The sequence below is a fragment of the Alexandromys fortis genome, unplaced genomic scaffold (assembly GCF_014885135.2).
Source record: "Alexandromys fortis isolate MF-2015 unplaced genomic scaffold, M_Fortis_MF-2015_v1.1 scaffold_6, whole genome shotgun sequence".
NCBI classification, from domain to species: domain Eukaryota; kingdom Metazoa; phylum Chordata; class Mammalia; order Rodentia; family Cricetidae; genus Alexandromys; species Alexandromys fortis.
In genome coordinates, this window is record NW_026067902.1 from 16170284 (window position 1) to 16183606 (window position 13323).

The 13323-nt window shown below is 43.7% G+C and overlaps 1 protein-coding gene across 1 annotated transcript in view; it reads right to left on the reverse strand.

Annotated features, from left to right (window-relative positions):
- Positions 1 to 6782: 6782 nt before the first annotated feature.
- The window catches only part of Sqor (sulfide quinone oxidoreductase), a 37744-nt gene continuing 31203 nt past the window's right edge, over positions 6783 to 13323 (reverse strand). Inside the window, exons 7-10 of the mRNA XM_050134121.1 lie at positions 12695 to 12878; positions 8662 to 8729; positions 8202 to 8380; positions 6783 to 7083 (exon numbers count right to left, since the gene is read on the reverse strand). Coding sequence (XP_049990078.1) covers positions 7026 to 7083; positions 8202 to 8380; positions 8662 to 8729; positions 12695 to 12878 — 489 coding nt within the window. The 3' untranslated portion in view covers positions 6783 to 7025. The remainder of the gene's footprint in view (positions 7084 to 8201; positions 8381 to 8661; positions 8730 to 12694; positions 12879 to 13323) is intronic.

The following is a 13323-nucleotide window of genomic DNA, read 5'->3' on the forward strand; positions in this document are numbered from 1 at the left end:
AGGCTGCAGTGAGTGAAGACCCTACACATCTGTATGGTGGATGAGTCTGCAGTGAGTGAAGTCGGCCCTGCACATCTGTATGGTGGATGAGGCTGTATTGAGCGAAGACGGCCCTGAACATCTGTATGGTGGTAATTGCTAGCCTCTGCATCATCTCACGTACACACTCCTTTGTGTAAAGAGTGTTTCCTGAGCTCTCTGAACAAGAATCACGATGAGCACTTTGAGGATGATGCCCTGAGGATGGAGGCAAGGACATCTTTCTTGCCTATGATTAGCTCTTGGAGGGAGTCCTAATCAAAAAATGGGAGCTTGCTGCACAGAAGGGATGGAGCATCCTGACAGAAGAAGGTAAAGAAATAAAAGCATTCTGCACATCTAGAGAGATGGGTCCTCTAGAGTTATAGGGAGGGAGGACTGGGGAGATGGGCTGGAGTCTCCAGTGACTAAAGGTTAGGTTCCTTTGTGCAACACTCACAGTAATGTCAATCAAGCAGGTAAGATACAGCTTGGCACGCCTTGTATCTAGTCAATCAAGCATTTCTAGGAAGAGTTCATGAAGGCAGATGAGGAAGAAAAATGGCCAAGCAGATTTCTGAAGCAGGCCCTCCAATTTCTGGCAGGTAACACTCACTGTTGGACAACAGGAAAAAGCCAAGAGGGTGCTGACCTTTCTTCCTCCTCCATATACCATTACATCACTGGCTTCCGTCTGAGTTACCTGAGAAGCTCCAGCAGCTGTCAGGACCCATACAGTCCATCACCGCAAAATGTGTGGAGGAATGAGCACAGCTAACTGAGCAGGCAGGCCATCACAGCCTCCTATCCTCATAGCACCAGCTCTCATTGGAGACGAGGCTCATTCTCGGGTCTTACAGCCTCATTCAAAGCCAACTCAGAACCCTCCCCCAGGAACAGAGCCACGATGGCTTAAGGTAATGACAGATTATCTGAGCTACAGCCCACTCTGGTCAGCACATGAAGAGAACATACAGGAGAGAGAAGTCAGGAGAAAAACATCTTTCCCACCCTCTCCCCAGCCATCTCTTCATCACCTGGAATGCTACACAAATATACCCAGCTTCATTCAGAATGCTAGGGCATCCACATCAGGCTAGACAGTGGAAGGTCCAGGCCATCTCCTAGGCCTTGAAATAGCCAGGACCACTGGGACCAGAGTTTTGCAGCTCCATAACTTTCTGAAAAACAACACTTTCCAGAGCCCTCAAACTTTTTCTCCAGAGCTAAACTGTACATATCTCTGGCTTTTCAGACAACACATGGGCTTTCTTATCCTTCCCCATCTGTGTCCTCATAGAGGAAGTACACTTGAGTCATCGCATAAGTAAGACCATGTTCTAAGATACTTTTATTTACTTAAAGAACGGATAGTGGGCTGTGTTTGCCCAGAGATCATAATTTCACAACCACCACAGTATTGAATTCTTGTGCTGAAGCTGTCTACACAAGTGGTTTCTGCAGTCCTGGTGATATGACACCTAGCCCGAATATCTGTGAACACCTACTCCTGGTGCCACGACCTTAGCTCAAACCCTATTCATCTTGAAGTTACTTGGCCCTTGCTATGACTATGACTGCCTTTCTCTCTCTCTCTCTCTCTCTCTCTCTCTCTCTCTCTCTCTCTCTCTCACACACACACACACACACACACACACTCAACTTCCCTCTAGACAACACTCACTTGTGCTTTCACCATCTCTTGTCACTCCTACATCCTCTCAGCATCACCGCCTTGCTTTGGGTTTCCCTAGTGTCAGTTAGGTCCCAATAAGGAGCAAATAAGGAGTCTTGTGGATCAGTTCAAGATGGGTCAAGGCACCATGGCAGAGTCAGATGTAGGTGAGGCCCAGGCAAAGGCACAATTCTGTTACTCAGGGTTTGGAGTTACGTACTGTTTCTGACATCCAGCCCAGCAGAAGCCAGGAAGCAGCTACCAGAACCCACAGCAGGGCTTTGTCAACAACTGAAGCTGAAGGACCTGGTTTGTACATTTTCTATTCGTTTCTTTCTTAGACTATGACTTTTATAAAATATAATAAAAATGATTAGAAATGTGATATTGGAAAACACACTAAATAATGCTCCTGAAATAATTAGATTCAACAGGTAAAAAATCTTTATAAAACTTCTATAAAACCTCATAAATTTATAGTCTTAATTTTTTTTTATCTCATTGTGAAGTCAAGACAGCCTGCAAGGGTGAAGTCAGAGGAATAAAGGGACAACTTACTTTCCCTCTCCCCCATCCCACCATCTCCTTTTGTCATCAACCAGTAGTCAAACTCAACCAGAAAATAGACACAAGAAGAGACAATTGATATAGATCACATTTGATAAGCTCCTGGGGCAGAGGAAAGAGAGAGTGAGGGCACCTATGGGAGCAAGCATGTGTGCATGTGTGTCACAGTATGCATGAATAAGAGCACACATGGGAGCAAGAATGTGTGCATGTGTGCCACAATGTGCATGAATGAAAACACATTTGGGAGCAGGCATGTGTGCCATAGCATGCATGCAAGACAGCACACATGGCAGCAAGAATGTGTGCCACAGTATGCACAAGGGAAAGTGTCTGTTGGAGCAAACATGTACGCACATGTGACATGGATTACATGAGTGAGAATACACATGGAAGCAAGCATGTGTGCACAGATTGCATGAGAGAGAATACACATGGAAGCAAGCACGTGTGCACAGATTGCATGAGTGAGAGTACACATGGAAGCAAGCATGTGTGCATGTGCACCACAGCATGCACAAGGGAGAGTGTATATGGGAGCAAGCAGATGTGTATGTGTACCACAGTAAGCACTAGAGAAGTGCACATGAGAGCAAACATGTGTGCATGTGTGTCAAAGCATGCATGAATGAGAGTACATATGGAACAAGCATGTTGCCACCGTATGTGTGAGCACACATATGGAAGCAAGCAGATGTAGATGTGTGCCACAGTATGCTCGAGGGAAAGTGCACATGAGAGCCAACATGTGTGCATGTGTGCCACAGCATGCATGAATAAGAGCACATACGGGAACAAGCATGTGTGCATGAGTGACAGTACATATGAAAGCAAGCGCATGTGCATGTGTGCCACAGCATGCACATACATGTCAGAAGAGAAGTTGAAGGAATACGCCGAGGTGGCTCAGTGGGTGAAGGTGCTTGCTGACAAGCTTGCTCACCTGAGTTTAAGCTCCAGGACCCACGTGGCAGAAAGAGAAACCTGATGTCTGCAAACTGTCCTCTGACCCCCATATGTGTGCTGTGGCACTCGCACCCACACACAGAGAAACATAGAAGTAAACATAAATGTCATCAATATTGGAATAGAATATTGTGTCTCCATCTCCTCTTTTCTCAGCCTCGTGGGATCTTTCCATCTACTGCCTAGCACTGGCCTTAAATTGCTCCATCGTGTGGACAGGCGCTTTCCTTAGCTACTTGGCAGTCAAGCAAACAGACAGAACTAATGTTTATTAACCTAATCAGAAAGCCTCATCTCGCCCAAACAATTTCTCTTATATCTTCCTGCCCTGAGATAATCAAAATAAGTCTATGTTGAGTTAAAGCCCTATGGTCTCTGGGCATAAAAAAGAAAATCAGATCAGAGAGTTGGGAATGCAGCTCAGATTGGCAGAGTGTTTACCTAACATGCACAAGGCCCTGGATTCAATTCCCAGAACTACAGGGGGAAAAATTAATTAAATCAGTTCAGAGCTCTCCAATACATTTTTAATAACATGAACTGCTTTTACATATTGAATTACAAAAGCCACATTCCTCAAAAAGAACAATAATTTGTTTTGAAATTTATTTTAAGATTATAATTTAATCACATCATTTCTCCCTTCCCTTTGCTCTTTCCAAAGCCTCCCAAATGCCCCTCCCCACTCTCCTTCAAATTCATGGCCGCTTTTCTCAGTAATTGTTATTGCATGCACAGATGTACATGTTTATACATACATACTCATAAATATAACCTGTTTAGTCTGAACCAAATTTGTAATATTAAGATTAAGAAGAGACACCTGCCTGCTGTTTGCTGCCATTACTTGATGTTGGATAAACTGATCACTTTTATTCCTTTTGTCTCTGTTCTTTATATTTTCTACAAAATCTAAATATGAGGGAAACTTTCACATGAATTATACAAAAGAAAGAAATCTAACCCTCAAACCTTGGCCTGAAACTTAAGTCCAGTCTCCTCCCTATATCTCTAAATGATGACCTAGTTCCATCAATCCCTTCATACTGTGGGACAATGGTCTGTACCCTGTCACTTATATTTTAAATAAACACTGATTGGCCAGTAGCCAGGCAGGAAGTATAGGTAGGGTGACCGGGCATGAAATAGAGGCGGGGCAATGAGAATTCTGGGAAGAGGCAAGTTTCAATCTGCAGCCATCACCCAGACGCAGAGGAAGCAAGATGTGAACTGCCTCACCAAAAAAGGTACCAAGTCACATGGCTAACACGGACAAGAATTATGGGCTAATATAAGTTATAAGAGTTAATGGGATGCCTGAAATAACAGGCCAATCTGTTTATGATTAATTTAGACCTCTGTGTATTTCTTTGGAACTTAATGACTGTGGGACCTTGTGGGACAGAAACCTCTTTCAACAACTTTATGTACCATTTTCCCAGGGCTGGGAGGAGCCAGATTCTATTTTCAGAACCTACACCATGGCTCATAACCATCTATAACTCCAGATAAAGGAATCATAAGGAAGAATCTCTGAAGGCAAAGGTAACAAGAGGTAAAAAGATTCCCTAGCTCAGTAGTCCCAAGCCTGTCACTTCTGGGTTCTGAGGAAATGTGTATAAGACTTACATCTACCAGCAGAACCTGTGACTTCATCCCACCCAAAGACACTGCCCTTCCAGAAACCTGCACCCCTTCCCCATGGCAAGCCTCACTCTCCTCTTCCTGACCCCTGCTCCTAATTTAAAGACAATTCCAAACATGCCCTCTCCTTTGACCAGCCCCAGACTTGTAAATGAAGTGGAAAGGTTTCAAATGCTAAGCTTTTCTAGAATTGAGCACAGCTGCTCTCCTCCAGCTTGGAAAACTTAAAGCTGGAGACCAACCTGTGGACCAAGTAGGTCGTGGTTCCTGCAGCAGTGGCAGTAAATTACTCTTGTATACATGATCTCTGAAGCAGTTCCCTGCTTGGAGGGTTTGTTCAGAAGGCAGTAGCATAAGCAGACCCAGAAGGTTGTGTGAAGTCTGCAAAGGATTTCACATTTCCTCCACCAAGAGGCTCAGCCCATACCAGGAATCATGCCCCATTCTTACTAGCATTTCTTCCCACATCCATGGAGTCAACCCCTTCTGAATTATTCCCAGGTCTTCCTGGAGCCTGTAGTGAGAATGTTACAGAGTGAACACACAGCCCAAATCCTGTGCAAGATATGGCACAGGGATTCCAGGAGAGCACAGGTCTTCTCAGCTAGAGACAAGGCCATCCTGGGAGCAGAATGAGGAAGTAGTTCTAGGCTACTGTCCAACCAGGGATATCGTGGAGAATGAAAGGACTGCCACTGATGTCTGAACCAGCACGGGTGTTCAGCAGGAAAGTGACTGGCATGGTCAACCCCAGGGAAAGCCTTCCACTTCCATCAGCTTGGCTTAGCTTCCTGCTAGCTGGGGGTTCCACTCTCCCCCAGAATCAAAAGGAAACTGTTCTCCCAAATCAAGCCATGTCTAATTCAGCCAGCTCTCTGGCATCCCAGGAAAGATGCTGTCACCACGGCTACAAAAATGAGAGCAGACTCCTTACCACTCTGGTTCCTCACTGCATACCCCAAGCTGAACTAGTCCTTAGCAGTTAGTAGGTGCTGAATGAATAAATGTCTTAATGGGGTTTCTAGAGTCATAAGGAGAACTCCAGGCACCCAGAGAGACTTGGTAACAAATAAAAAGGGTTTCATTTCTAAAGTGATATAAAAATCTAACACATTTATGAATATGAAATACACATGCCCTTAAAATTCTAGACTGACTGAAACTAAACTTCTATAATCAATTGGTTGGGAGAAAATCATTTGGAGCTACTGCTGGACTCCAAAGAAACTGGAGCTGTCTCCAGTGCAAACTTCCCACACTTTATCTGGCAAACTGCAGCTGAGCTAACAAACCCAATACTCACCACACCCACTGGCAGTCTTCAAATTCAACATCACTAAGCATGTGTAAGTTCTCTGGGAAACCTGGGTGCCATGAGAGAATTAGGTTAAGAGGAAATTTAGTAGAGGAAATGTCCTGCAGGATAAAGGAGAAGGAAAGTGAAGGGGCAAGGCTGACCTTCAGACTATGGTGTGGGTGGTACCCCCAATAAAAGAGAGAAGAAAGAAAAACCTTAGGTTCGGCCAAGCTGGTAGGGCTCCCCGAGCCAAAACTGCCCAGCATAGGACCCTATATCCAAAGGATTAGCAGAGATTAGCAATCACAGTGCCTGCCACTGGCTGGAAAAGCACAGACTCAGCTCAAACAGTTGAGCACCCAAGGGGAGGCATGTGGACTCTCAGATCTCCACGTTGGCTCCCGCAGCATGAGTTCTAAGCAGCAGTGTGTAGGGCTGTGACAATCTTTGCAAGGCTGTCATGGGATCATTCTGCTCAGTGGCTCGGGCTCTGTAAAGTAATGCTGGCTGTACGAGGTGGACAACGAGAAAGCCATCCCACCAATACCAGCTTCTTCTCCCAAGTGCCGCAGCTTCCCATTCCTTCTAGGCAAGATATTTTCTCATACAAGTCAATCAATGACAAAGTTTTATTCAGAAAATAAAAGTCTGTTATTTCATTTGACCATCTCCAAAGAATCAAGCCCATTCTGGGCCATCCACGTGATAGCTACTCAGAGGTGGAGAGAGTATCACCACATCCAGTAAGAAAAACTCCTTACAGGGCGAGGTTCTGAGTCCTTCGTGTCCTTCATAGTTCATCAGTAACTGCGATTCTGGTCCAGAAGCCATCCAAGGAGAGCAAGCTCTGAGCCATCCTTAACTCATGCCCAGATGGAACAGCTTCCGCAGAAAGGCTGGACCTCCCCAGTAGCCTCTGGAAGAAACAACACAGAGAGAGACCATGGAGACGAAAGAGGTAGGGTGGACTCAGCCAACACCGTGTTTACGAGAGATTACAAGGGATGCTTTCAGCACACAAGGCAAGACGTGTCTACTGAGGTGGAAAGAATCTCATGACTGGAACAATCTGCCTTGAGTCCCAGCTTTGACACCGAACTTGCTGTGTGAGCCCAGCATGCTGACTCCACTTGGCAGACCCCCCATTAAGCAGCTGCTGCCCCAAACTCTACTGTCTCCTTGCTTTACCTCATGACTTCAAAGCAGGGCAGAGTCTCTCAACCTCAATGACACTTAAGACCTGGTGGCTCCTTATCACAGGGGTTGGCCCAGCACACCTCTGCTCACTAGCTGCCAACAGCATCCTTCTAGTTATGACAACCAAAACTGTCTCCAAATACTGTGAAATGTTTCCAAAATCATCCTGGCCTGAGGATCACTGGTGTAGATACCCTGCCTAACCAATCTCATGTGTGTCTGGAGAAGTCAAAGGGTATTTACTTTGAGTGAAGAGGAAGGATTAATTTGTGGTAGTCTTCTCATTGAGCACCTACCATTCTCAGCCTCTGTGTGTATTATCTCCCTAATGTTATTTTCATTTCTCAGATAAGAAACCAAACATAGTCTAATCAAGTTGCTCAGCTAGTAAATGGTAGAAACATTATTCAAAAGTAAATCAGAACTGGAGTCTGTCTCTGTTCTCTTAATTACTTTTAATTTTTCTCGAACATAATAAAAAACCAAAGGAAGGGAGTAGATTAGAAAGTACTTGGCATGTGAAAATGATTTTCATTACACTATTGTCGTTAGCACTTTTATTTGTCTAATTTAGTTAGGAACAAAAAGGGAACTGAGAATGGAAGACAGAAGATTTGGTTCCTCCCGTGAATGAAGTGAAGGGCAGGCACCCCATCACAAGCGGGAGATACTGCCAACGTTCCTCTAGCCTCTCCTCCAAGTGTGGCTGAGGCCCAGGAGTCCTTTAAGAGTTACTGACAATTTTTGAGAAATGACACCGTGGAGCAAGTCCCATTAGCAAGGCCTGCTTTGTATAGAAGCTGAAAAGACCCCAGAAACATCCCTCTGCACACCTACCTTAGCATTATATTCCAATACAGGAACGGCATCAGGTCAGCCTTCATGAGGTACATAGAAAGTCGTTCTTTACTCTGATCAAAGGGGAAGGTTTCCAGAGGCTCGCCTCTGTAGTCAAACTCAGCAAGAATCACCCGGTTGTAGCCGGTCACCAGTGGACATGAGGTGTAGCCGTCATACTGAAATCATGAGGATGAGTGAGAAGCTCTTTCCATTATGGTAATACATGGAGACTTTATTATTTACTGGGCAACTGCATTTTTTCTTTTGGTGTATATGTTCTAGTTTTTTTGTACCATGGAAAATGCAAATTATGCAATGAAATACAATACTAAAGACAAAAATTAAAGCCCAAACATGGGAGAAACTGATAAGAAAGTGCCAGAATTGTGGAAGAACACTAGCTTCACACAGAAGGGGAAGGGATAAATGAAGCAGTAATTCTTACAGGCATACAAACCTTTTTTGTGGGTTTTTGATTCTTCAAAATCAGAGAAATTGTTCTGTCAAGGATTCCTGACTGGGCAGCTACAAGAGAATGGGAAGGAAGAGCCTCAGGTCTCCGTGAAAACTTGTTTGCATATAACATTAATATTAACAAGTTAATGGTGATTCTACCCCAACCTTTTAGAGCAGTGGTTCTCAGCCTTCCTAATGCTGTGACCCTTTGATACAGTTCCTCGTGCTGTGGCCCTCAGCCATAAAATTATTTTTGTTGCTACTTCATAATTGTAATGTCACTACTGTTTCAAGTCATAATGTAAATATCTGTATTTCCCTATGGTATCAGGTGACCCCTGTGAAGGGGTCATTTGACTCCCCCAAGGGGATCGAGAGTCACAGGTTCGGCAAGTATGGTTGAGGCTTGGGAGTCCTTTGACGGCTACTGACAATTCTTGAGAAATGGCACCGTAGAGTAGGTCCCATTAGCAAGGCCTGCTTTGTGTGAATAGAGCATTGTTCTTCCTTCACTTGAAGTTCTGACCATCAGAAAGGACCCCTCAGTTCATCAAAGGCCACAAAGCTGTCACTATTAGTTTGAAATTAAGGACCTCTTCCTCTCCAACAGGATAAGAGTAACCCTACCCAACTTGTATTCCCCCTACTGCTAGGGGTTGGTGGTTATCAGTTTGGTCTGGGTGCCATATTCTATGTCACCTTATAGCCCTGTTAATAAACAGCCTAGATTGCTAGGCATACTTGCTAAGGCAAATACTGGGCTTTCCTCTCTAAGTATTGACTGACTGAAACCTAGGTAGGTAGGTAGGTAGGTAGGTAGGTAGGTAGGTAGGTAGGTAGATAGATAGACAGACAGAGACAAAGATGAGAGATAGGTAGATAAATAGATACATGATAGATAGACAGATAGATGATAGGTAGATAGATAGTGTCTATAGATGTGTGCATGCGTGTGTGTGTGTGTGTGGTGTGTGTATAGAAAGAGTGGAGAGAAAAATAAGTTCCACAGAAAGTCAAAGAATATGTATTACGTAGGTCTACTAGTTATCATCCATGGATCAATGGAATATTTTTGAGACTGGGTAAAAATATATAGGAAACTACCATTGAACTGAACAAAGGTTTCATATACAGAAATCTTCCTTGACTAGTTGTTCAAAGACAGGCCACAGAGTAATTTTGCCTAAAAAACAATAGTTTACTGGCACTCAAATAAAAAAGATGATTTTATTTCTTCCAGAAGTAAACAACTGAATGAAACTGTTCAGTGGCTGTCTTCATCACTGACAAGGTGACATCCACAGGGACCCTTCCCCCTCTTTGGGGGATTCCGATACCACCGAGCGCATGAAGGGTTTTGGAAACTGCACTGAGAATTCATGAGGAGGTCCCTGACATGGGATGCCAAGCTCAAAGGCAAGGGAGAAAAGCTGGCTCTAGGTGTCACTGCAGAGAAACCAGGCCTGGAAGTGGACACACCCAAAAGCAAGGTTGAAAAAGTACGTGTGTGTAGGTAGACCTGAGCTATGTTTTTGCCATCTATTACAGTCTCCTGTTTTGCCCAAGAGTCTCGTGGTAGAGAAGCAATGAAAGAGACTTAAGCCACAAGGAAGCCACATTCCATGTGTAAGACATGGCCTTGCTCACAGTAGTCTAGACAGTCTGGGAAGCAAGCACACCCAGGTATTGCACAAGGACATTCAGGGAGCTTGGGGAAGAGAAGCTAGTAAGAAATTCTTGGGAAAAGCTGGACTCATTGTTATTTAGACACAGTGGTGGTTTGAATAGCTATGGCCCCCATAGACTCTGGTGCTTGAATGCTTGGCCCTTAAAGAGTGGCACTATCAGGAAACTGTTGGAGGAAATGTAGCACTAAGAGGGCAGGCTTTCAGGTCTCATATATGCTCGAGCTATGACCAGTGCTCAGCTCCTTCTGCTGTCTGCGGATCAAGCACTCTCGGCTCCTTCTTGGGCACCATGGCTGCCTGCATGCCACCGTGTCCCGCCATGATGGTACTTTGGACTAAACCTCTGAAACTGTGCAAACCCCAATAAAATATTTTCCTTTAGAGAGTTGCTGTGTTCATGGTGTCTTTTCAGAGCGATAAAAACCCTAACTGAGACACGAAAGACACAAGCAAGTATTCATGTGCAGTGACAAAGATGAGCATTCGCTGCAGTTCTGTAAAACAGAAGGAGCAGAAAAAACCCAAGTATAAGCAGGACGTTCCAGTAAGCTCAGGAGCAATCACACAATAAAACATGGTTTGTAAAAAAGCAGATGTAAAAGCAATGGGGATGCTGTTTACACAGCTGAGCAATTCAGACACCAGCTAGAGGGATGGCGAGGCTGGAAGGCAGGCTTCACTTGATAACTGGTGTTCAATCTGTCGCTCGGAAGCCCTGGCATAGGCTAAAATCCAGGCAATCTGAGCCTCTCATAACAGGTATTCCCACCACAGAGATGCATGTAATGTGGATATGCATTAAAAGCATTGTCTGACGCACTATCTATAGTTACCAAGAGAAAAACATGCTAATAACTGAGCAGGCAAAGGTGCTTGCCACCAAGCATAAGTTGCTAGGTTTAATCCCCAGAACCAATTCCAAGCTGTCTAAACCCCCATGAGTGTACTCCCCTAAATAATAAATAAATGAATAAACAAACAAATGTAACTACATTTTTAAAAGATCTTTTTGTGATAAAAAAAAAACAGCAAGCACTGCTACTGCAACTAAGTGATGAAGTTCAGCCTTATCTAAGACTAGACAAAATAATTTCACAGGCTACAATGGATGTTTTGAGAAAATATGGTTGGATTGCATATGAGATGGTTTTATTATACAATGTTAAATTTCCTGGACATACTAACTGTCCTATACCTATGGAAGAATATGTCCTTTCTAAGAGAAACAGGTTAATGTATTTAAGGCAAAATCTCATGATGCCTCAACTACTTCCAAATGACTCATTAAAAAAACATACAAAAGTATAAAGAATAGTAAGTCAAATATGTATTTTTTCAGATATTTGAAATTAAAGAGATAGAAGATAAATATCGTTGACAATGAAAAAGACATTCAATAGATCTCATAGTCTTTCTTGGGTTTTTGTTTTGTTTTGATATTATTCTTAGTTTTCTGAGACAGGGTTTCTCTGTATAGTTTGCTATTTAGAACTTGCTCTGTAGATCAGGCTGGCCTCAAACTCACAGAGATCCGCCAGCCTCTGAATCCCAAGTGTTGAGATTAAAGGTGTGCGCCACCACTGCTCAGCTAGAAAGTCTTTCTTAATGTTTAGAAAATGAAAGTAACACAACATGCTCCACGGGTGTCTAATTCACATAAAACACTATCGCTCCACCGTCAGGGAGGTCCATGTTTTACGGCCTCCACAGAAGACAGCTCCTCTCTGTGGAGGACAGAATCTAAAAGCCAATTCTTCCCATCACTGCTAGTGCAGAACATCTAGGTAAAGAAATTTAGTTTTCCAGGCTGAGGCTTTAATCGTGTACCAATCAGGGCATGCTCCGCTGTGCTTGTCTATACAGAACAATTTTCTGGTCTGCAAGCTTTCATTGACTTGCATGCATTTCCTAGAGAAACAAATGCATCCCTGGCTCTCCAGTGGTTTAGCTGGAAGAAAAATAGCCAACCTGCCCGGTATCAAGGACCAAGAGTAGCAGAGATGCAAGCATAGCACTCAGAAAAGGAGTAGAACTTAGAAAGCCAGGAAAGGGTCACCCCTTTCAGGTCATCCTTGCCCTGAAAACCGTCTCTGTGACAGGTGAGGACAATTTGGTAATTTGGCAAAGCCCTTAAAAGCTGCTTTCTTCTCCACACAACATCGATGACTTGATTCTGTCTTGGAGAATCAAAGTCAATTTTAAACCACAAAACAGGTTTTTTTTTTCCATTATTGAATATAATATTGTTAAAATTATTGCATGAGGAAAGCTTGGACTACACTTCTGTTCTTGTTTGGATAGAAACCTTGGGAAGTTTGAGAGGGGAAGCAGAGCTGGTTTTCCTACCTACTGCAGCAGCCGTCTTGGAGGTGGGAAGGTTGGTGCAGTCCCCAATGCCAAACACATTTGGGTATTTCTTATGCTGCAGAGTCTCTTTGTCCACGTCCACCCAGCCAGCAGAATCTGCCACAGGACTCGTCTTGAGGACATCTGGTGGGCTCATAGGTGGTGTGACATGAAGCATTTCATACTATACAAAACAAAAACATCCCAATTATCATCTATTCAATGTCTCTACGACCCACAAGCTCTTCTCTGTCCCCTTCATTTCATACATCATAATGGCTGCAGGGAACATTGTGCATTAGGGATTATACCGATCCATATGCTCTCCAAGACCTTCTGTGCTACTGTGGAGGATGAGAAACTAAACAGCTGTCCTTAAAGGCTGATACAATCTGCCTCTACTGAGCCCATGGCCCTTCAACAGAAGAGATGGGGGAAGCCAGTATTTTGAAATAGAATTCACTAATTTTCTAAAATAATTCGCTGATACTCCCATTTTTTATAAAAATTGAGAAGTGGCATTTCTGCCCATCTTTCTTTGACCCTCAACTTAGTACTGACCCAGACTTAGTACTGTCTGGTTTGATTCTTCTGTTGTATTCTGGAAGGAGATATTTAGTCTCTGAAAC